A 24,452-nucleotide genomic window follows, 5' to 3' on the forward strand; every position below is an offset into this window, starting at 1 on the left:
AATCTTTAATAATAAAAAAAAAAAAAAAAATTAAAAAATTATCAACTGTCTCTAATGCGCGATTATAAGCGGGCGTCGTAACGAGCTGTCAAGAAGAAGCTACCAGGATTATCTTCGACAAGTGTGCCGTTCTCACCGCCTCCCTTTTTGAGGCCTCCGGCTGAGTAACCGTCGAGCCTTCGCGTAATTTGTGCAAATCACCCATTTCTTATTCAGGACACGCGTGCACCACGCGACAGATTGATTGGCGCGCTGTTTTTGTTTGTAAAATGTCGCTGTTTGCGGAATCTGTTCGCGTAGATAGTCGATTGCTACACCGAATAATTCGCCAATTGCCGAACTCTTCGCCGCCACTCCTGTTAAGCCCATTCGATTGTGATTCTTTTCTCAGATTTTCGACTCTTTTTTTTTTTTATGGTACAATATTGATAATGTTAATCGAGAATCAAAGTTTTATCGTTTTATATTAGGTAGAATACATTTTGCTTTAAATAACATTGATTGAGTTTAGGATTTATCGAGAGAGCTATTTTTTAGTGTATAATATATAAAAATCTTTTTAAATATTTTTATGGAAAATGATTCTTCTCTCCTCGTAAAGATACATGATTCTGATAAATCAGTAGCACTATTGTTGAATTGTGAGAGAAGTTTCGTATTTTATTTTTATGTAAAGGTAAACTGTTTCCCAGAAAACTATGAATTTTCATGAGTTATCTTTCTTCCGACATTTCTACTTAATGCAAATATTTAAAAAAGAAAATTTTAAATACAAAATGAATTTAGGAAAGATATAATATTTCTGGGATTATGAAAGACTACGTGTGATAATTTGACATTTACACAACATTTGTTTACACGTATTATTACGTACTTTACACGTATTATTACGTACTTTTAATATAAAGTCCAAACGAATTGAAATATATTAACTTACATTTTATTATTTATATTTCACACTTTTATGTTATTAAGTTAATAATATAAAACAATAGCATGTGTTTGTTTATTATATGTAACAGAGCATTATTCCATAATTTTACTAAGAGAACGGATATTCCTCTTAAATAGCTCATAACCGTATGATTTACCCCATTTAGTAGACTCCTCCGGAGAAATTTATTAAATCCTTCCCTTGTCCGTCTTCACGTCTTTTGTCATACTCTATCCTTATCCTTATCAAGGGTTCCCCCCAGGACGCCCATTCCAGCTTTTTCCCCTCCGGGGATTGGCCCAGTTTTTCCATTCTGCTCACGATGCTCCCGATTTGTACCACTTTTGCCCAGACGAAAACGACGCGACTCTCTGGGAAAATCTATACTCTATCCCTTCGATAAAAATGAATCGCGAGTGCCCAAGCCGTTAATGAGATCGATAGAGCCGTTAACGTGAACGGATAAACCAACATCTCTACGCTTTTTCATATTATTTCCCAGGGAATTATTTTCCTATCGGATTAATTTCATCTGTCTATTCGGACAACAGATAGACGTTTATATAGGGATTTCTCTTTCGCGATGCAAAATATAATCTAGATGTGTCATAGATACCAGCGACCGTTTATGTCTACATGTAATTATATAATTATAATGAAAACAGCTATATGCGGTAAAAAAGAGACAAAAGGTAAAAGTTCGTAAAAATTTTCATTATTTTATCACGCAATATCAGCATAAAAATATCAAAACATAAAGCTTTTTTATTAAAATGATAAACTTTTATGTACCCTATAATACGTATCTTATTTTATACTAATTAGTATATGTATATGTATGTGCGAATCTCATGTTTTTAACATATTTTCATATACTATGATGTATGTACATTATATCTTTCTGAAGCAATCGTTTGGAGTTTAGATTTATCGACAAATCATGCGATATCTCGCGCGTGTTTCATAGTTGTGATCTAGATTAATATTAAAATAAAAACAAAATAATGGCACATGGTTCCGGATATATATGTATTGTGTTGTGTTGTGTATGTATGTATATATATATTATGTAAGTAGATAGGTATTGTCCAAAGTAAATATCCACGAGAATTGTCTTTTGCTTGTTGGAGTCGGGTTAATTTACTGATGTAACTGAAATGATTAAAATGATCCGTGCAAGCTCTCTAGGATCGTGAGACAACTTTAAGCCCTCCCGGATATGGACGGAAGATCCGCCGTACAAAATGTCACAGTGTGTATTTCACGCATCTGTACAGAGTGCATGTGACGTTATATATGCGCGGTAATCATATATTAACTTGTATCAAGAACTTCTCTCTTACAATTAATATTTGAATTTTAGAACTAATCGCAGTATTTTTTATCGCATCTATTTATCCGTTTTATATCGCTTTTGTAAAGTCTATTATTATATTGGAAAGTCAATAGAGATTGATATATTTAATTTTTTTTTATATATAAAATTATCTTTAAATAAATTCTCATAAAAAACAGGATATACGCTATATAAAATGTACAAAATTCTATATTAAAAAGTATTAAATAATTCTATATTAAAAAGCAAGAAGTGAATACAAAAATTGATATTTCCTGCGAAAATAAAAATTTATATGTATATGTGCGTACTTTTAATAAAAATCAAATAAATATACATATAATGACGGCAATAGAAATGTGAGAAATGACATGTAAAAAAACATAAATTATTGTGATTTTTTATCATATAAAAATAGACATTTTTTTACGCGGTGAAATCGTTAGAATTTAGCGTATTTTTTTACGAATTACAGATCGCGCGTAGCGGATTCACGCGATTACTATTTACATTACTTTCGCTTCTCTCTGCGTTTAAACGACGCGGACGACCGAAATGCGACCAGTGACGTTATCTATCGGGAGCCTGTAGCAGTTCAGGCTCTCGTAGACGAAAGTCGCGTTCCACTTAACGACTCATGGTACCATTTCATCCTTGTTGACCGAAAGTTAAACAAAGACAGATGACGCTCGCGAGCGTTGCAAGCGTTAAGCGGAATGCGCCCGAGAGCGACACACAGACGTAAGAGGGACACGCGTAAATGCGACAATGGCGACCTGAGAGGGATCGTGGCGTGCGTTACCTCGCTTCCGTTCCTTCAGCAGTGCGACGCGCTGGGTGAAAGTGCGATAGTGCGTTTATCGCGATCGTGTACGCGCGACCGTGAATGCGTGGCCCGTTAACGCCACCGAGAGACGCGTCTTCCGAGAGGCGCGAATCGCGAATCCCCGCGTACCGCTCGTCCCACCGAGGTCAGCGAGACGGCGATCGAGACAGCCGCGATTCATGGTGCTGGTGTATCCCGTCGAAAAAACGACCGAGCTATGCGCACGTTCGCGTCGTCGCCTATCCTATAATGCGCTGGTGAGTAAGAAAAGGACGCCGATTCCGCAACGCATCGATAACACGAGAAGCTCGACCGGCTTTTTAAATCGCCCGGTGCTCCGAGAGACCGAGTGCGCGATCTACGCGCTATACTACGCTTACGCTACGCCATGCGTATATACACACGCGCATACACACGCACGCACGCACGCACACATAATGAGATTGCGGAGGCGCCTGCGGAGATCTCGACGGTGAACTCGCGTGGTTAGGTTAGTCCAGCGAGATTGCCAGGCGGAATTTATTTTGTTCCCTTTTGTGCACGCCGCGCGACGCGGGCTCTCCTCTATTTGTTGTATCACGGGTCTCTTATCGCCGTTCTCAAGGTATGGTCGCGTCAAGAACGCGCTCCCCGCTCTCTCTTTCTCTCTGTGTGCGTGCGTGTATGTGTGTGTATTTCTCTCTCTCTTTCTGGTCTTCTGGATTTTCCGCCTCCACACGTTAACGGACGAACCAACTACTAGTGCTACTCGAAGTAACGGTAGTAATTTCGTTATTTATATCGGCGTATATATAAATATAGGCGACATGCTTCGAGAGATAAATGTATATACGTGGATCAGAGATTCGTGTGTATATTTATTCATAGATTATATACTGCGCTCTCTCACTTTCTGTCTCTCTCTTCCCCGTACGCTAGTAAATTTATGAATGATAACTCTCTCGTGCTCGAGACGAGACTAACTTTTTAATGGAACGACAGTGCGATATACACGTACATACAATGTTTTGCTATCGTTATCTGCTCTCGTGGCTTCATTCATCTGCCAATTATCGGGATATTTAATTAGTGGCTGGATAAAACATATTCTTTTCTCTGATTAATATATTCGGTAATACCATGTGTTAAAAGTGAATATTGTGCAGAAATGTAATTAATAATGAATTTATTGCGAAAGATTTATTAGAGTTATATCCATCTTTGCATTATTTGGATTATAGATTATTCTGTATATTTTGGTGTGGAGGGATATGTTTATAATTGGAGAAAATATTTTGTAGCTAAATAAAAAAATTTTGTATGCATTTTGTATGTACATGTAATATTTGTTTCGTCATTCATTTTCATATATATTAATATATATATATATATAATCTTATATTAATACATATATACATAGTTGTTATTATATATTCAATTTAATAAAGTTCAATTTAATTTTTAATTCCTTAAAAATATCAAAAATATATATTATATTTGAAATAATGACTAATAAATATTCGCCTATCTACGGAATTTATAAATATGATATACAAATATATTAGAGTATGATATAGTTGCGTATAGCTCTCTAAGTAAATCTATATCACAACAAAGCTTTTTTTTTTCTTTTTAACAGTGGATCAGCAATAATTACTTGCCACGAAAATTTAGTGGTACTGGCATGATAAAATAAGGAAAGTGAACGAAGGAAATGAGCCACAATATCGCGGGCATGCCACCCTTCACAAGGATGCCATTGGCGGGTATGGGAATGGGTGTGAATATGGGCCCAAATGCCCCACATCCTGACTCTTCTGCACATCCTCATCCACCACCACCACCACCAGCTGGTACTAACCCTAAGAAAAAAAGACGTACAAATTCAAACGTTGCTCAACCACCTCCACAGCAACCTCCATCTGTACAGGTAAGTTATTGTATCTTTATTATATTTCTGTGTTAGCATTTAATTATCATCCTGATATTAATGGGTAACAATTATCCAACAGGATCTACTACCCCCACCTTTATCGGGTTACGGTGATACAATAGTAGCGAGTAATCCTTTTGACGATACACCGCCACAGACTTCGCAAAGCCCAATGATGCATGGAGGTCCTCCACATATGCATCCTCATCATCCGCATCACATGGGTGGACCTCCTATGCGAGGCATGAGTCCTTTAACCTCTATGGGTGGCATGAGTCCTATGATGCCACATAATATGGGCAATATGAGCCCCATGGGTAATTCACCCATGACAAATCATATGAATCATATGGGAGCTATGTCTCCTATGAATCATGCTCCTCTCGGCGGCATGAGCCCCATGAATAATATGGGGCCAAACATGCCACCTGGTCCAATAAACACTATGAACAATCATATGAATATGAGTCATATGGGAAATTCGCAATTAAGCGGTCCACCTATGGGTAGTCCAATGAATAATATGAATAGTGGGCCTATGGGTAGTCCGATGAATAACATGGGTCACAATATGGGTAGTCCTATGGGTGGGCCTCTAGGTTCTCCGATGAATACTATAGGAGGATCTAATCATATGCCTAATGGACCAATGAATATGAATAATATGAACAGTCATATACCGCCCAACAGTCCGTTAAACGGACCATCGCTAAACAACGTGAATAGTCCATTAGGACACAATGGATCTCAACCTCATCCGAATCATATGGGAAACAATCTTAACAATTTAGGAAGACCTATGAATGGACCTATGACTACTATGAGTTCGATGACATCAAACAATATGAATATGACTGTGCCGAATCAGATGAACAATATGAATATGGGTGGTCCAGGAATGAATATGCCTAATGTGAATATTAGTCATCATAATCAAATGGGAGGTCATATGACAGGACCAATGGGTACAATGCCCAATAATATGGGCGGTGGACCACCTATGGGACACCCCATTAATTCCATGGGAGCTTCTCTGCCACCACATGGATTTCAAGGTCCAGGAATGGGTCCAAAGTCAATGCCAATGTCCTCAGTCAAAGTAAGTTATTTGTTTTATTAAGTACATTACTAATTTATTATAGTTATATTTAGCATAATGTGTAAATTATGCAAATTTACATATGATTTATTGATTTCTTTCAGGTATATCCTCCAGAGCAGTCAATGGTATTCAATCCACAAAATCCTAATGCGCCACCAATTTACCCTTGTGGGGTTTGTCACAAGGAAGTACACGACAATGATCAGGCAATTCTGTGTGAATCAGGTTGTAATTTTTGGTTTCACAGGTGAGTTGATAGTGTGACGTGATTTAGCAAGATAATATAACGCGCGTTTTAATGAACGCGATTATTTCAGGGGTTGCACAGGATTGTCAGAACATGCTTATCAATTATTAACGGCAGAGATTTATGCGGAATGGGTGTGTGATAAGTGTTTAAATTCGAAGAACATACCTCTAGTTAAGTTTAAACCATAACACTTCGTGTCCCGTCGTTCTTGCGACGCTCGAGTGACTCTTTGTTAGCGTTTATATGTGGTACATGCACATATGCGCGTACGATTGCGCACATATACACAGACACATCCACAGCACACATGATAAATATTAGTGCACATGCAAAATCGTGCATACAATATAAAGATTTGCTGTTTGTTAATAACTTAGCTTTAACTTGTTGAAATATTAGGGTATCATTCAAATCTTGCGTATCAATGAATACAAAGGAAAAAATAACAGTCAGAAATTATTTTAAATTTTGTCCGATTGTCCAATTGTGACAAATGGGTTCATAAACTAAATTATTAAATTAAATAAATTTTAAAGTGTAATATTAGCATTCATATATTTCTTTGTTTCTAAAAAATAATGCGTAATATATAGTTTAAAGTATTTTAAAAGAATTTGGTTTAAAACAAAAATAAAAAAAGATTAAATATGATGTTTAATGATAATATTATAATATCCAAGGTTTGCAAAAGACCTAGTATTCTTATGACTAACTGCATTTAATTCAAAATTAACAGTATCTACGTATCGATATTAATAGCAAAACAAATATATATTAAAGACAAGCCATAAGCAATTGCATCATCTTTGTTTTATCCTACCTAAACGTTTTTAATAAACATTGTAATAAATATTATCTTTCAAGAATTGATATAAACGATTTGTAATATTACAATTTCGTGAACAAAATTAATGTTTATGAGTACCATTTGTCATCAGAATCATTGGGCATCGATTAAAGAATTCTGCGAATTTTTTCGACATTTTTAAAAGTTACAACACATGAACATTAACGTATATCTAAATGATATCGAGTGAATTGTAAAAAACATAAATCATTAAATGTACAAATAATGATGACATTTGATTAATAATTTTATTATATAATCAGATTATTTATGGAAAAATGAAAATATGTTTGAAACTATATATATATATACAATACACAGGTCATGTATTATTTAAACTATTTTTTGTTTATTGCAATTGATGAATGTATCGCCTTTGACACATAGCTATATTTATTGTGATAAACAAATTATTATTGATTATTACTGAAGATTGACATAAGAGCTTGTCACAAGTCCTATTTTTATTGTTAGATCTACATGTTTTATTAAACTTAAGTGTATGACTCAAAACAATCAGCACGAATGGGTCAACTTCGTTCAGAAAACAGAATTATACAGACTTAAATGCAGTATTGGTACTCCCAGACGATATACCTAGAAATACTGCAATTCTTATATTTTTGTATGTCATGTATTTTAATATAAAAAAAACCATGGTAAATTTTATATTTTAATATCTTTAGTTTATTTTAGCGCTATAATACTTCTTTAAATTTAAGTAAAAATAAAGAAATTTTTATTAGGTTAACATTATTTTTATATAAAATGAAAACAATATATGCAAAGCTTTTTGTATGCACAAAATAAATGAACTATTCAGTGACTTTGAAAAGCTTAACAGCAAATTTGGTTAAATGTGCTAGTATTGGTACATATTAAAGGCTATGGTATATAAATTATGATGTAAAAATGTATGTACAGTCTAATCTAAGCAAGTTTTGGACTGACAAAATGCTCAATATAATTTATATTGATATATGTTCAAGATATTTTAATTAAATTACTTATATTATGTTTTTAATGTATGAGAAGAGAGAGAGTTTGATATACAAAACTCTTTAATTTGCACCAATATGCTATAGTGCAGCCAAATTTATTAGAAGATAAATGGAAGTACAATCTATAAAATAATTCTCTTTGTTTTATGTTAACCATAATTTAGTTGATTATATTGTCATTGCCATGGTTTAAGCTCTTGATTTGAGTTATATACAGTTATATTAAGTGGTTATATTAAGATATAAGAACTGTATATCTTTCTAAAGTTATGTAAAAACTTTTAACGATAATGATATTTTATTTTACCAAGCAATCCTTACAAAGATTGTTTACGCACACAACAGGAATTTATTTGACTGACATAAACATGCAAATTTCTCTATTATAATAGATAATTTGATATATAGGAAATAGACTCAATATAAGCCCCTGACATTTAGGCAGAGGGTTAAATGAAAAATTAATTTGCTAAAAATCTAACAATAATGATGAATCAAATTATAATATTGTCAAAGTTGCGGTTTTTCTGCGAATATTTTCTTTTATAATTTATCTTAATATGATAATCTCTATAATATTGAACTTGATTATGCAAATAAAGACTGTTGTACACAAAATGACATCAATATGTAATTGGTTGGATTAATGAAATGCTCAGTAGAAGTATACATTGTTCAGCAAATCTGTTCATTTTATCATTTGAAATGCTCATATTATGCCCATCTCTGTATTTAGATTAATTAGTATACAACAGACTTTAATCTGCAATCAAATTTATTATGATATTAAAAGCTAGTTATTTTAAAATAAACTGAAATAATGTTTTAAATTATAAAGAAATCTTAACAAAGAAATGCATACTTAACAATTTTAACTAGCTAGCATAATCTTTCGCATCTACTAGATGCATAGTATCGAGGATATGAATATTGAGAAGAATTGAATATTATTGTCATAAAAAATTAACCATTAGAAGAAACAAGGAAATTAAAGTCGGCAGCTAATACAAAATTATTGAGTCTACGAATTGTATAGTTTTTTATATGTCATAAACTATTAGCCATATATACAGAGACACATATATGCATACATAAATATACATATGTATATATATATATATATATATTGTGTGTGTATATATATATATATATATATATATATATATATATATATATATGCATATATATAGCTAGATAGATAGATAGAATTTAATGCCTGTGTTAAACGGAGATTCAATTTGACGAACAACAGAAATTGTATCGAAGTAATTAGTATCTCTACTTTATCTCGATCATATTAATTAAAAATTTATTTTTGATCTAAAATTATTAAATTTAATTTTCAGATTAAAAAACATCAAATTCTTAATATAAAATTAAGTAATATAATTAAATAATTTTAATTATATTATTTAATTAATTATTTAATTAATATTAAATAATTATTCGCGCGCGCAGTCTCCGTATAATTCATGCTTTAAGCTTATTTTATTATGATCATTTTTAACACAATATATATGCGTATCACATATGAGTGACATACAGGATGCTATAATTACATAATGCTCATATTAGTATTACAACGAATAGAATACCATCTTCACATATCTTCTTTCTATATTTTCTCGTACAGAGAAGAACGTCACACTAAAACCTGTTAACATTGCTTTTATTACGAAGTTAAAAAATGCAGGGGATTAAACGATTTACAAACTCTTATACAAATAACAGCCATTGTCAATGACTAAGGCAGCAGAGGAAATCGTTTTGTAGTACAAATCAATGAGCTGTAATTTAAGTGATAATGTCTGAGTTTTCACAGAATTAAATTATAAATGATATAATTTTAAATATTTGCTACATGTTTATTCATGACACACAGAGCATGTGTTTCAATATATACTTTTTAATAATTTACAATCCTTTGTTTGGTAATAATAATTAAATGTTTGGCAAAATAGCTTAACTCCCCCCTGTAAAATCTGTTCGAAACAAATGCATTTTGTATATGTCCAATTATTTGTCTTATTTTGCACTTCTTTTAAATACAGTTACCTTTATTTTCAGTGGAAATATATATGTATATACCGAAACATGGTGACTTTTCAACACAGATGGAAATATTTCGCATGAATATATATATTTACGGTACTTGACTTCTCTTTTTATAAGCGCAGTATATAAGGTATCATAAATGTATATCTCTATTGACTTTATGTACATAAGCCTTTCTATATCTAAGACTTAATATGGTGGGAATCAAATCTATGAGACGCGCAAATATACGCCGCAACCACAGTGGTTTTTATGTAAATAATATATATCACGTTAAAAAAAAAAAAGAAAAAAGAAGATTCACCGATTGTAATGTGTTGGATGTATTTCGCACTTAAAATCTTGTTCTTACAATGACTCAATATTGAAGGTGTAATTTACAGTCGAAGGAAACGACCGACGTTGCATCGCTACGTGCATGGATTCTGCAAAGTTATACTGCCATTATTTTACGCGGTGTGTTTTATAAATGAGGATAAAAAAAATTGTACTTGAGAAAAAGTCCTGTCGTGCGCGATTTAGAAATTTAAGGTACAGGGCAATGCGCTCTTTCTTATCGTTGCCAATTCGACGCATCGCTTTGCATCACAGTATTTTATTAATCGATGAGTATATTATTATGCTCTACCGAAAGAGTAGGACTTTGGATTCTCAATTACGTCGTAACACGTGAGAAACACGTCTATTACGGGCACAATGCGTATTGATTGCAATATAGAATGATAAGACTAAACGAGAAAAGAAGCTACAGAAAGCATAGCATGGTGAAACGCAGCGATGAAACGATATGAACGCAATATCACGAACGAGGCAGAACCCAACACGCGACAAAAATTGTTCATAGATTATTTTTTATCTCTCTCATGTGAATACAGAATATATATATCAGCAATAAAAATTGTTATACATGTTATAGAGTAGCGTACGTATGTGATCATTTGACATACGTAGCGCACGTAACTCCCACACTTAAGCGACGTGTACATGTTCACTCATATCTATTGTACATATTTATATGGCACTTTAAATAACAAATCGATACATTGTTGATTTTTATATTACTGTTCTCTACCTTGAAATAGCATTCGCTTACACACCGAAATATGTGTTTTAAGATTTGTGTTGGACTTTCGAATATTATACAAACCACAAAATTTATTTTTTTTTTTTTTTCACTAATTTTTTTCTCTTCAGAATAAAAATGTATATAAAGTATTTTTCTCATATTCAATATATATATATATATATATATATATATTTAATTTAAAATTATTTTTCTCAATATATTTTGTACGAATCTTATTGTTACTAATTTTCATTAACGTGATCAATGTTAACAAAGTTAATGGTAAGAAGATCATATAGTGTTATCGCTTCAAAATAATTGCCTATATTTTTTCAATCATAATTTTATATTAATTGTTTTTATATTTTTCATAAAGGTAATTTTTTTCTTATATTGTTATAACGTATACTTTTTTTATTTTCTTATTTTTTCTACACGAAAAATCTATTTTATCTTTTTTATCTGTTAGGTTTTAACATCAATTCTAGAATAACTTTGTTATAATTGTATTTTATATAATATTATAATTATATATTTTTAGAAAAAGTTAATATCTCACAAGAAGAAGTATATAGAATCATAATAGATACAAATATAAATGTATGGCTTACTATAATTTTGATGAATAGGAGGCTTCTCTTTTCTTCAGTGTATGTAACCGCACGGTATTTGACAATGTTCGAGCAATCTGAGCTTTTGTTACACGACTCCTATTAGTAGAATTCATATCCTCCATCCACAATTTTTGCGGTATTTTTGGACGAACATAAACAAGCGCTTCATTACAAGTTATCCACAAAGCTAAATTAAAATGTAACATTTTTAGATACATATAAAAAGTTAGATACAAAATATAATAGTATAATTATCGATACGTTTACTTTTGTTTGAATTGTTGAATTCGCGTCCCTCCATCTTTTGCTAAAAAAAAAAATGCCTATATTTTATATATTTCTTAAATATTACATTCCTATTTCACTTTAATTATTAAGATGTAAAAGACTAAAATTGATCTAGATCTGAATTCTGATTCGATTTTTTAAAGAATAAATTTTGCTTCATAAAAATATAATTACATTATTCCCTTTCAGAGAGCATTGTATGTATTGGTCCGTGGTTAGTTGCGTGGCATGTGTACAGTTATTTTGGTGACAATGGCGATGTTGGTGCGCAGAGGAAGAATTCGTGTTATCATTCGTGTTCGCGTGTTGCCCAAGTCTGCCGTACAATCCGTACTTTCTTTCATCAGCAGGTCGTAACGTGCCATTCTTCTTCATCGCCATGTATATCTGCTCTAGCATACCATAACTCTTGATGAGAAAATCTCTCTGCGCGAGAGCCGTTATTCGCTCCCTCTCCTCGGATTCAGATATGATTTCAGGCTCGAAGGAATACAACGTGTTGTTGGTAGCAGATCCCTTTGCGTCCTGTTTATTGATCTGCGAAAAAGCGAGAAGATATAAATACGCTTGTTCATTTCAAGGGTTGGGAACGTTACTTTATAAAAGTAACGCGTTACCGTTACCGTTATTTTTTGTAAAAAGTAATGCGTCACCGTTACCGTTACCTGAAAAGTAACGATTCGTTACTTTTCGTTACGTTTTTATTTTATTGTAATGTTAAAATAAGCTATTAGATTATAAAATTATTTAATAATCAATATTAAATGTAATAATCTATGTTACAATTAAAAACTCTAAATTAATCTCTATATAGCAAGAGTTTTTTATATTAAACTTATTTAATAATTCTAATTTTTTATGTTAATATCTTTACTTTTTAATACACTTATCTTTATAGGAATTTAAATTGTAATTTACAAATTTCAATTTTATCGAAAATTTTTATCAAACATTGTTTTTAAATATTGATACGAGAAATGTTGATATTATTAAGAGAATATTCCAATATTCATTATCAGTATTGTAAAATCTATAATTTACGTTATTATAGATTTTCAGTACTGGCAGTGACTATCAAAATGCAGCCTATGATAGAAGTCTACAAAATATTTTTCAAAAAATACATCTATTGAGAATAAATATAAGATAATAAAGAACCAAAAAATAACGATAAAAGTAACGGCTAATTCGTTACCATTACTGTAAAAATGTAACGATCGTTACCGAAAAAAAGTAACTGTAACAGTAACGACGTTACAAGTAACGCGTTACTTCCCAACCCTGCTCATTTCTTGCTTCTTTCTTTAGATGAAGGAAGACCTCCCGTCCCATTCAATGGCTTTTTTTATTTTCCACTGACTGAGACGTCGTATTTTAATAAGAGATAATTATTTTCTTCCTAATTTTTGCCAACAGTTTCTTTGCGAAGAAATAAAATAACGAAGAAGCATTCTTTTATGCAGATGGCAGTTAAACCGAATGAATTAATTGTTTCAAATACTCACGTTTTTCCTTGGTAGTACGCCTGCAGATTTGCTCTTCTCTTGGAATTTCTTTGATGCATTCGAACTTTCAGAGCCTAATTTCTGCTCGCTCCATTTCCTGACTATTCGTTTGCGTTCCTCCTCCTTCGCTTTCAGCTGAAATGTGATGAAATTAAAACTAGAGCGATGAATAATAGATATGGCAAGTTGTTTTATTCATGCCGGCGTATCTCTTACATTGCAAAAGTTTTATAATCTTAGAAAATTGATTTAATTATTTGGATATATATAATTTTTTATGATGTACATTATTCTTATGAGATATATCACAATTTGTTTCTTGTGTGAATTATTATATGATGTCAATTTTTATATTAATGTAACTCTTATAAACTTCATCCGTTGATTTCGGAAGATCGAATTATAAAATGAGAGGAAATTTTTACTTCGTTTTCTTCCCTCTCTATTCTCGACGCTTCCTCTCGCGCTCTCGACGCTACCGTATCTTGAAAAACGGAAAGCGTATTCTGCGTGAAGAAAGGCTGGTACTTATCCTCGCTAAGACATGGATAAATTCTTCGAAAATTGCCCATATGGTCGTCTTCCCACTGAAACTGTCTCCGCATATAATCGTTCTCATTCCTCACAGATTTCGTCGAAGCTGTCGTATCATTAGTTTGACTGCACATCGTATGCAATATTTTGATTTATTATAACATCAGATTTTTGCTACACTGGATACAGTTTATAAATATAAATTATGTTATGTTCTCTCTAATACTGAATTTCTACCTGAAATCCTTTCCATTTATGCCTTGAAGAAGTCGCTCCCTGATTCGTTTCTTGTCTTCTTCTATTATTTTCTTCTTGTCGCATTGTTGCAGATTTAATATATCAAAGATATCCATTAACAATCCTTCCTTTACGTCTTTATCTATTTGTGCATCTGTATGAAAGCTTGGCGAGTGATTTACCTGATAGATGTACTAAATGTAGAAGATACGCTTAATAATGTTTCTCTTACATAATCTTGAAAGATTACCTCGAGAAGGTAAGGTTTAAGTCTCCAGTCGAGTAAAATGTCGAATCCCAGCAACTCGAAGCACGCATAAGTTTTGTCGTGCATCGGAAAGCACGTATGATAATTGTGTTTTAATACGGGATACGCGGCGACTAAGGTTTTTATTATAATTCCATCGATCTTGCTCCATAAATCATCCACGTCGATATCTTTTGCTTTTAGCCATTTATTAAATGTCGAGATCTTTCTGTAAAATGAAATTTGTTATTTTGTCAACTCGCATTTTATCATATTATCATTTTTATCATTTTATTTTATTATCGATTTTACAGATCGGAATATACGAACCTTTTACTGCCAATCTCGTCATCAATAACATACATCCGGCTGTGTTTGTTAACGGAATAATTTGTCAAATGCATGAACATGTTAGAAATATTTTGACCGGTCGGTTCCTTGTACTTGCTGGTCGCAAATCTGAAAGTGTAGTATTTCTCACAGCTTTTAAATATATATTAAATTGATACATATATTGGCAAATACATATTTGCTAGTATAATTTTTTTAAACAGTTACTAATAAAATATGCACTTCTTATAACTATTAATTTTTCAACATTTTTTTAAATACACGTCTTACCTCGCGAGTCCTTCGTTGTACACGTAAATCCTGAGAGGATCGCAGGACGTAATTAATGCGTAAATACGTAGATCAAATTTGTATCCGTCTATTAAGAAAGGCTAAGGACGTAGTAAGAAAAAGGGCTGTATGCATTATACGTGCTTTGCACTGCAACTGTGAAGTTTTTAATTACATCTACGACTGCATATATTCGTCGGAAAGAAATCTGAACGAATATCAGACAGTAAAAAAAACGTAGAAAAATTTTTCTTAATTTGAAAAAGAGCTAGTTAAGTTCTGTCAATAAATTTTTGTCGACTTCTTTACTGCATGAAAAAAATTGATATTCCGTACCCTTGCGATGTACACTTGACAGATCAAACGTTCGCTTGGTTTGATATCCTTCAATTGTTTTGTTAAGTAAATACCGCGTCCTTGGCAGCCCATATCCGGTTTAAGGATGAAAGTTTTTGACCTCCGCGTCTTAGCATAAGCCATTGCGTCGCCATGACTGGAATCCGAAATCTAAAGTTTCCGATTTGCTTACACGCTCACACATCGACATTTGGAAAATATTGATTATTCTTTATCGCCGTAATGGCAAACTCCTTCGGAATTTACGACCGGGAACCCGAGAGCAGTCTCTTTCATTCGGAGAAGCAAAACATAATTATTCATGCTTGTAAAATAGATAAGAGAGGACTTTCGATCGATAGAAGACATTCTTTGTTCTGATACGTGAGAGCGATTCGTAGAATTGCAATATGATATTTTACCTCGTTGATCCTAACTATCGCTACTGAAAAAATATGCTTCCATTTAAGCTATTGTGTTTCAATTAGATAGTGAAAGTGAGATATATAAAACAGCCGTACATTTATCAGTTATTTAAAGAATATCTTGTTTTTGTTAATATGATTGATATATAAATATTTTATCAAGAATTTTTTTAAAAATAAGATATACATAATGAGATAACATTTTTATCAACTAAATCAATATTGTGGAATAATATTAACAAATAAAACATTATCTTACTCCGCGGGAAAGCACCAAGTTTTCGGGAAAAAGTTATAGTCCTTCGGGAACAGCTTCTGCATACGATTGAGATTACGAGCGAGAAGATCCTTTCTACATATCTCTGTCATTCCGGGAAAATGATTGACTCTCTGAAATCTCTTCATGTCCTTGGCACGCTCTACGCTGACGCTCAAATCGGTCCAATAAAGATCCCAGCTGCTGTCCTCCGTAACTTCTCTCATCCCGAATCGCGCAGCCACCCGTCTAACCACGGTGTATTTGCAGTTCGTCGTGCAGATTGTTAAAAATCTATTTCGTTAAATCGAAAGGACATTTTTGATTCTCGCGTGAGAAGTGTAATTCCTTTCGACATACCTCCGCTTTCTCTTCTTGGTTTTTGACGTTTCTTCCACGTTTTCCGTACGCTGCTCTGAATCGTTTCTCTCATGCAATGCGTCTAGATTCAACAAATTTTATTTATAAGTGTTATGAAATAATAATGTGGCAAATTTGCAAGATTTGGTAAAGTATATTTAGTAAATCATATTTAAAGTATTTTTTAAAGTTATAATATTAAATTTAAAAATGTTTACAATAACTAAGTCATTAAATCAGCGAAGAAGTTTCTGAATTTTTTATATATTTATGAATATGATATTATTACATTTCTAGATAGTTTTTATTATAGCATAATTTCAAATTTTTCTTATATAATTTTGTTAAGTTTAGAATTGAATGGATACCTGTGTTATTGTCTTTGTCTGTGGTAATTTTCCAGTGATATAGCTCGGAATCATGCTTGGTAACACCTATTCTGTCGTTTGCAAGCGATAGAACGTTCGGGGAATTGTCGGGAATGATGTATTTTCGATCTCTAAATACAGATTTGCAAGATTTCCCTTCGAAGCCGCTATTGGATTCAACACCGTTTGTCACACCAGCGTTTCTGAAATTATCGTCTTTGGAATCGCGTGATATCATCAATGAGTACTTATCGCTAAATTCGATGATCATGACCGATACTCTTTTCCATTATTCGATTATTTCAATCACACTGTCAACGCGCGTGTATCATTTATAAAAGCGCGCGCGATGCCACAATCAATTATCTACGCGTTGAGCTCAATTTGTACTTAATCCCTTTTACATTTACTTTTATCACGCAGAGAAACAATAAATCGCTAATCGATACGTTGCTTATATGTTATATCGATTGGTGCTCAAATCATTGATAAATTTTTTTCTTTGGCAAAGCCACAGACTTCTAATATATAAAATAATATACACTGACTTCTATTATATATTATATATAAAGGTCTGTGGGAAAAGCTACTTTTATAAATCTGTCACTATTTGCTATGACATTTGTCACTGTTTATCTGTCATCCTCAGACGATTTTTACTTTCAACTTTTTATGATTAATTTAAGGTACCGTTTGTAGTAGAGCCTTAAAAAATTTATACCTGATTCTATTTATATGTATATATATATATATAACATAAAATAAAAAAAAAATTGAACATGTATATATATATATATATATATTTTATTTATTTTTTTATATTGGTTATTATTTTCAAATTCAATATTGATAGTATTATTCTAGTAGATATTTTAAATAGTGTGCGTACCTGTCAATATTAACAATTTTCAAATATTAGAGATTTTAATCTTAACGATGATAATTCGCTAAGGAATAAAAGTTCACAACCGATATAGATCGCACTGCGACTAGAGAAATACGCGTCGTAGACGTTCTAGCTTTACGCGACTACTGCGGCACGGTCGACATGTAAGGCATCTCGGTAGTTAGTTTGGTGCTTTAATTGCACAGTTTGACGACCATATTTAGAATTGTACAGTTACGAAGTAATCACGACATGAAACTTTAAATAGGCTCGTGCGCCTTGCGCAGATCGAACTCATGCGCGCGCGTTTACGCTTGTGTTTCTTGACGTTTAATTACATTTTTTGTCTTTTTACCGTTGTTATGCAAAACAGACAGGTCTAAAATAAAAGTTGCAAAAATATTGTTCCAGTGTTAAATAGATTTGGATAATGCGGATAAAGAAAGATAGGAGACGGTAATATTTATTCAACGAATTGAATATATAGAAAAAGAGATTATAAAGATTCATTTAAATCTGATCAAATTTATTTCATTAAAATCTTGCATCTAGAAACATAAGATAAAGATAATAAGAATGTAATATTTTTAATAATATAATCCTTTTGGAATTGTATGAGAAGAAAAGATTGAGCAAGGTTGAGTGTCGCGATCGTGTGCGAGTAAAAATGTATGAATAAAAAGTTTGTTCTGTCCCTGGAGAGTTACAGTTTGGAGTTTAATTCTTGTACTTTCAAGTTTCTTATCATTTCCACGACGTCTGTGGCACACCCCCAGCACAACGTCACGCCACTTCCGCCGTGGCCGTAATTGTGTATCACCTGAAGTATAAAATACGAAATGAGCATTATAAGAAGCGATTCGTAGACTACAATGCTTATCATAACGATTCGTATGTACGTATTAAAATTCAGTTCGATATTACTCATGATACGACGTAGCTAACATAGCAATAATATTTTATGGCGATATACCTTAATTTCTTTTCCCGTAAGCGAGCTGAGGGTTTCACATTCCAGACGAACTCGCGGTCGTCCTGGTCGAAGGCCTACCCATTCGCGAATTATTTGACAGGCCTGCGACAAAAATCATCAAAGTAAGAGAATCGTTCGAGAATTATCCATAATTGAATTTACGTTGGATAACTTAGTACATTTAGAGATGGCATCATGCGGCAACATCCATCGTAAATGTTTTTAGAGTCTTCTTCCCTTGCAGAACAGTCGAAATCACCTTCTTGATGCGTACCGCCTAGTACAACATTGTTGATACTATAAGCAGAGATATTAGGGAGAAATAAATGTCATTGCCAATAACTACGGATTATTAATGCTTGATTTATTTACTTAGGAATAATGTAATTGCAAGAATCGTCGTCCAGTAGAAAACAGTGCATTGTCCAAGGTGCTTTTACCTTAAACAAATTTTTCTACATTAGTTTTCTCATTTGCAACACATTCGACAAGATAACAAAACAACAAAATATTTTTTAAACGATATATTACATTTTACGATAGAAAGAAATAATATTTATAATAGAAAAAAAAAAAGATTAGTGCTTAAAAAAGATTAACTCTAAATAAAATATATAAACGAATCACGATTACTATCATAACTTTAATATATTATAATTGTAAATCTGATTGTAAAAAAGATTTATGCCATGATATAAATTGGAAAACGATTACCCTATACACCTGACCTCTGATAGATGTCATCGTTTTATCCGCGACAAGCTCTCGTGCACCAAGTCCGCTACAATTTATTATTAAATCGTATCCTTCCTCGGCTAAATCGTGCAACGTTTTAATATTCCTTTTTTCTATTTTTCCACCCAAAGCGATGAATCTTTCCATCAGCCACGGCAGTAGCAGAACCGGCTCAGCGGTGTAAGTTATAAAATGCCAACCTTGTCTGAAATTATTAGCTTAAAATCTCGGAAAGCGCGCGCTCTCAGATAAAAGAATAGTAACAATAATAATAATTATAATTAAAACAAAAATTAAGTAATTTGTTTAGGCACAAATATAAAAATTCTAATAATAATATTAATTCAATTTTAAACTATATGATAATTTGATTTTAAAAACGATGTATAATAACGATAAAAACATACTTATAGTTAGACTTATGTTCTTCATTCAAGCGTTGTAATTTTTCGTCAGTAATTTTCTGGAACCCGTATACAAGTTTTGCCCAATTTATATTAATGTTGGCCTCGCAATCGCTAGTAACACGAGTTACAGGTATCAAAGAAACACCTGTTTTTGATGATAATCCAGCTTTCCACAATTGTTCGAACCATTGATGCGTGCAGCCAGCCCATCGACTAATAATACCGTATGTGATTATTATTGTAAAATATTTATTAATTATTAAAAATACAGTTTGATTTTTAAACTTCTCCATTTACATCTATCTTTGTCTACTAAAATTGTGCATTTTCACTTACGGTATTTTCCACAGATACAAAAGAATATATATTTTCTTAAATGGAATCAGTGTGATTATCACCGATAAGCAATGGTTTCAGTTATAATTATAGTATCGTAAACAGTGAAATTTCACTAAAAAGAATTAATTAGTAGTTAATGATTGATTCATTGAAATCTTACTGCCATAATCAGTGAAAGATAAGACGGAGAGAAGCAAGTGTGATTTTCACTAAAAATCGGTGGAATATTCATTGATCTTTGTTGTAATATTGTTTTAATCAGTGATATTTTCACGGATTTATTTTAAGAGAATAATCACGTTATATTGTCGATAGGTGTATCGCCGAGAAGGTAAGGACCCCATAGGCCGGCACTTCCGTCACCAGTAGTGTCAGGCGAAAATGCGTCGGCAAAGATCTTTACGTCATAGCTCGGAAAAGCATCTTTCACCGCGAATGCGCTCGTTACTCCTATTACACCAGCACCCACGATTGCCACGCGCATCTTTTTCTTCACCGATGTTCACCAATATCGCTTTTCTGCAAAAATTGAATTACGAATGTAATTTAAGATTGCAACGCGTCGGAAATCTCTATTATCAGAAATAAATATAGATCTTATATTCCTACACAATAAACATCTATGTTTATTTCTGATAACAGAGATTATCGATAAGTCGGAGCCATCTTTACTTATAAATGTACTAAACGCTAGATAGAGATTTCGCAAATTCAAACATCTTTAACAAATCATATTATTATGGAAAATAATAATAAACTTTGCATTAAATATAAAAAAAATGAAAAATCGTTTTTTAAGTATAACGTAACATCCATAGAATATATATATATATATATATATATATAGAAATTTTTAGAAGATATTTATAATCTACAAAATTGATGGCATAGTTTTTTTACGTGCGATATATTACATTATGACAATAATTAATACTTTTTTATTACACACATTTAATTAAATACGTTTTTTGATTTTTTACTTATTTAAATATTTTTAATTACACTTATCTAAATACGTAATTTAATAAATGTTGAAAATTTTTTACTTACTAAAATTGAAACCACTTTTAACTCTTGCTTTTTTATCGCATTTCCTTAAATATTCACATGAAACACGATTCTCTCTTCTGTAATATAAAATAAAAAAATGTCGCGAGAATGAAGTTAATTGCGAGGCACTCGCGCGTTACCCGGGTTTGTTCTCGGCAGATTCTTCGCGCAAATTACCGTTGCAGTTTACAATTTATGCATATTGATAGCGCGTAATAATAAACGTAACGAGGTCGCGGGAATCGATAACCTCGGTGAAAGAAGATTTCTTCAATGCTACGTGCAAATGTGACGATTCCTCGGTGTGAGAGGACGGATTATTAAATGACACTACGAACGATGGCACGCTCTTCGTAATCATGACGATAATAATTTGCTAAGTTTGCAAGTAAAATGCAAGTGCTCCTCCCCTGACGACAATCTTACAAATGCTGAGGATGGATTATAAAGTATCCATTATGAAATTCTGCTTTTAAATTGTCTCCTCGTAGCTCAGTACACATTTACGACGTCACATATTTCTAGCATAATGCCCAATAAAGACACGGCTGAGTTATGCTGGAATATGGGAGCCGCAAAAATCAAATGTAAAAAAATCTTCTTCTTTGATCAACAACAACAGATGATTTCGTCGCACCGTACTGTTAATAAACAGAGCATAATACTTCTAACGATACTTTGCAAAGTTCTTATACTCTGTTTACCGAAAGCACAGCGCGCACATTTTGCAATAAAAATGTCATATCGCTATAGGATCGCTATAGGTCGTTGAACACACTATCGGATATTATATTTAATCCAAAATATATGTTGGATAGTTATTTTATTTGCGAACGTCTTTTCGCAAAAGGAGATACACACTTGTTTTACAAATTGTCAAATCAATTAGTGTAATTATAATATTTGAGGTAATAACGCAATATCTTTTATGATGTATCGGACAGCCATTATATTTCTAATTCAATAAAAAAATCTAAGTCATACATTTTTTTACTTTCTAATTTATTTATTTTATTATTTTTTATTTTATGTATATTGTATTTTGTATATACAATAATATTTATTATTTATAACTTTTTAGGATTCTATTATTCTATTAATGTATTCAGCACAACTGATAGAAATATTTCAATGTCATAGTTATATTTCAAAAGTTATACGTCACAAATGTCTAGATTTTAAAATATATTTTTTATCCATTCTGCGATACTTTAAAATATATTATTTTCATGAATTTGGAATTTAATTATCGCGTCTTATGCATCCTTGATGATCACAAAAGTATCGGTTACTTCGTCGCGAAAAACATTACTCGATCTTTGTTATTCACATCCGTTTTAGCAGGGGAGCTATTATTTCGATCTGTCATTTCGCGGCTCGATCTCGACACTGAATTCAAGGTGCGAAGCATCGTCGTTTCTTAAGACGACTAACTGAAGTGCTTGATCCACGATATGGAGTATTTATTTACCCTATACGAAACTGCCCTAGACATAATATAGCCCGGAAATGCGATAAAGGGTATTAATGACAGTACACCGGACTTGGCGTACAAATTGTTCTTCCTGATGCGTTAATGTTCGATACAAGTTTTTTGTTATTTCACGTTATTATCTTTTACTTTATTGCAAAATTTTATTACTTTATTTTACTTTTGTTTGAGAAAGTGAGAGAGAGAGAGAGAGAGAGAGAGATAGAGAGAGAGAGAGAGAGAGAGAGAGAGAGATTTTATGCGACCAAAGGTTCTTTTAATTTTGACGTATCTGTTCGAGAGTAAAATTAGGATATGCAATTAATTAATTAAATTTTATTTCTTTGCATATTAAGTTTTACAAATTTATTATAGAAATAGTAATATATGATTAATTGATGAATTTTTTCTACGTCTTTTTTATATACGTCATCTTTCTCTCTTATTTGACATTATTCTATTAAATTTTAAGTTCTACTTTCTAAAAGAGTTAAAAAGAATTTGAATAAAGAATAAAGAAATAAAAGAAATCGAAAATCTTGCGTAAATAAATAATAAAATATTCTATTTTGAAATACAAAAAATTTATAAAAATGATATTGAAATATTCCGGATATTGAATTCAATTTAGATCCTATATTTCTTTTTATTTACGTATTATAAACAAAAAAGTTGAATGTTACCTTCAAGAGATTGATAATCACCTTATTAGCTTCGCAATAATGATAGCTCATACTGAGCGGTATCATCGCTAAGGAAAGATCGGTAAAAATATCCGGTCATTATCGCGATACACCTGATCGCATTCATGGCGATCAGCCGGGGTGACCGAGGAATAAGCTTGCAGTTGCAATTGCGCGAAAACGAATCGGATAACAGACACCATATGAACGGGTTCAAAGTGTTATCCGAAACCGTCATCGGCCTTACAGACGAGACTGCAACGCTTTGCAATACCAGCTCCCCGCTTTTTCAAGAATTTTTTAATCTGTTTTTTCTTACTTACATAAAGCAAATTTTCATCAAGATTAAATAGCTTAATTAATACTGGTTATATGAACAGATAAAAAGAGAGATAAAGTTTATTCATAAATGGAAAACCAAGAATCTCTGGCTTCTCTTGGTTTTATCTAATCTGATAATTTATATATATTTCTTACATTCACAATATAAATCAAAAATATAAAAATCTATATAGAGTGATATCCTAATAAGATATTATAAAACTTTTAGAAGCTAATTTTTTTTTGGTTCATTGCATTTCGAGTAAAAAATTCTTAAAGATAGTTATATTTAATTTTCATCATTATATTATTATTTTGTATATTGTATTGGGATAATATAAGTATAGTCTCAACTTTTAATTAAAAATTGAATATTTTGTATGTATGTCTGTGTGTGTGTGTGTGTGTGTGTGCTGTGTATATGCAGATATTTTAATATTTTTGGCAGGTTTGAGATATAATATGTA

The 24,452-nt window shown here is 32.1% G+C and overlaps 3 protein-coding genes across 7 annotated transcripts; 1 reads left to right on the plus strand and 2 right to left on the minus strand.

Annotated features, from left to right (window-relative positions):
- Positions 1–3,021: 3,021 nt before the first annotated feature.
- Pygo (pygopus family PHD finger) lies at positions 3,022–9,281 on the plus strand. Of its 3 annotated transcripts, none has more exons than XM_070315888.1 (5): positions 3,022–3,353; positions 4,715–5,005; positions 5,088–6,107; positions 6,212–6,357; positions 6,428–9,281. In XM_070315888.1, the coding sequence occupies exons 2-5, from the start codon at positions 4,790–4,792 to the stop codon at positions 6,546–6,548; spliced, it is 1,503 nt and encodes a 500-aa protein (XP_070171989.1). In that variant the 5' UTR covers positions 3,022–3,353; positions 4,715–4,789; the 3' UTR covers positions 6,549–9,281. The 3 variants fall into 3 exon arrangements, with proteins under 3 accessions (XP_070171989.1, XP_070171990.1, XP_070171992.1); XM_070315889.1 differs by lacking the exon at positions 3,022–3,353 and adding an exon at positions 3,543–3,700; XM_070315891.1 differs by lacking the exon at positions 3,022–3,353 and adding an exon at positions 3,726–3,855.
- A 2,518-nt stretch (positions 9,282–11,799) lies between these two features.
- LOC138942206 (tubulin polyglutamylase TTLL13-like) lies at positions 11,800–17,391 on the minus strand. The gene is made up of 13 exons (XM_070312260.1): positions 17,121–17,391; positions 16,753–16,834; positions 16,396–16,686; positions 15,712–15,868; positions 15,376–15,476; positions 15,085–15,213; positions 14,758–14,983; positions 14,508–14,689; positions 14,162–14,396; positions 13,737–13,871; positions 12,406–12,768; positions 12,211–12,250; positions 11,800–12,130 (listed from the first exon to the last, which is right to left on the minus strand). Exons 1-13 carry the CDS (start codon positions 17,389–17,391, stop codon positions 11,940–11,942), a joined length of 2,403 nt encoding a protein of 800 aa, XP_070168361.1. The 3' UTR covers positions 11,800–11,939.
- Positions 17,392–18,526: 1,135 nt separating this feature from the next.
- LOC138942213 (D-aspartate oxidase-like) lies at positions 18,527–21,791 on the minus strand. Of its 3 annotated transcripts, none has more exons than XM_070312281.1 (8): positions 21,511–21,791; positions 20,760–20,979; positions 20,122–20,334; positions 19,703–19,919; positions 19,352–19,419; positions 19,159–19,276; positions 18,980–19,081; positions 18,527–18,826 (listed from the first exon to the last, which is right to left on the minus strand). In XM_070312281.1, exons 2-8 carry the CDS (start codon positions 20,942–20,944, stop codon positions 18,710–18,712), a joined length of 1,020 nt encoding a protein of 339 aa, XP_070168382.1. In that variant the 5' UTR covers positions 20,945–20,979; positions 21,511–21,791; the 3' UTR covers positions 18,527–18,709. The 3 variants fall into 3 exon arrangements, with proteins under 3 accessions (XP_070168382.1, XP_070168371.1, XP_070168392.1); XM_070312270.1 differs by having other exon boundaries at positions 19,694–19,919; positions 21,511–21,790; XM_070312291.1 differs by lacking the exon at positions 19,352–19,419 and having other exon boundaries at positions 19,159–19,256; positions 19,708–19,919.
- Positions 21,792–24,452: the final 2,661 nt, after the last annotated feature.

Source organism: Polyergus mexicanus, unplaced genomic scaffold (assembly GCF_030449975.1).
Source record: "Polyergus mexicanus isolate NDT 795.1 unplaced genomic scaffold, iyPolMexi1.0 SCAF_2, whole genome shotgun sequence".
NCBI lineage: Eukaryota > Metazoa > Arthropoda > Insecta > Hymenoptera > Formicidae > Polyergus > Polyergus mexicanus.

Coding starts and splice junctions, on each gene's coding strand:
- Pygo (XM_070315888.1), top strand. CDS start 4,790: ATGAGCCACAATATCGCGGGCATGCCACCCTTCACAAGGATGCCATTG. Junction 5,006..5,087: donor AGCAACCTCCATCTGTACAG/GTAAGTTATTGT, acceptor ATTATCCAACAG/GATCTACTACCCCCACCTTT. Junction 6,358..6,427: donor TGTAATTTTTGGTTTCACAG/GTGAGTTGATAG, acceptor CGATTATTTCAG/GGGTTGCACAGGATTGTCAG.
- LOC138942206 (XM_070312260.1), bottom strand. CDS start 17,391: ATGATCATCGAATTTAGCGATAAGTACTCATTGATGATATCACGCGAT. Junction 14,690..14,757: donor TTAAACCTTACCTTCTCGAG/GTAATCTTTCAA, acceptor TACATCTATCAG/GTAAATCACTCGCCAAGCTT. Junction 13,872..14,161: donor TAGAGAGGGAAGAAAACGAA/GTAAAAATTTCC, acceptor ATCACATTTCAG/CTGAAAGCGAAGGAGGAGGA.
- LOC138942213 (XM_070312270.1), bottom strand. CDS start 20,944: ATGCGCGTGGCAATCGTGGGTGCTGGTGTAATAGGAGTAACGAGCGCA. Junction 19,082..19,158: donor GCATGATGCCATCTCTAAAT/GTACTAAGTTAT, acceptor TTTTTGTCGCAG/GCCTGTCAAATAATTCGCGA. Junction 18,827..18,979: donor TTACGGGAAAAGAAATTAAG/GTATATCGCCAT, acceptor TTTATACTTCAG/GTGATACACAATTACGGCCA.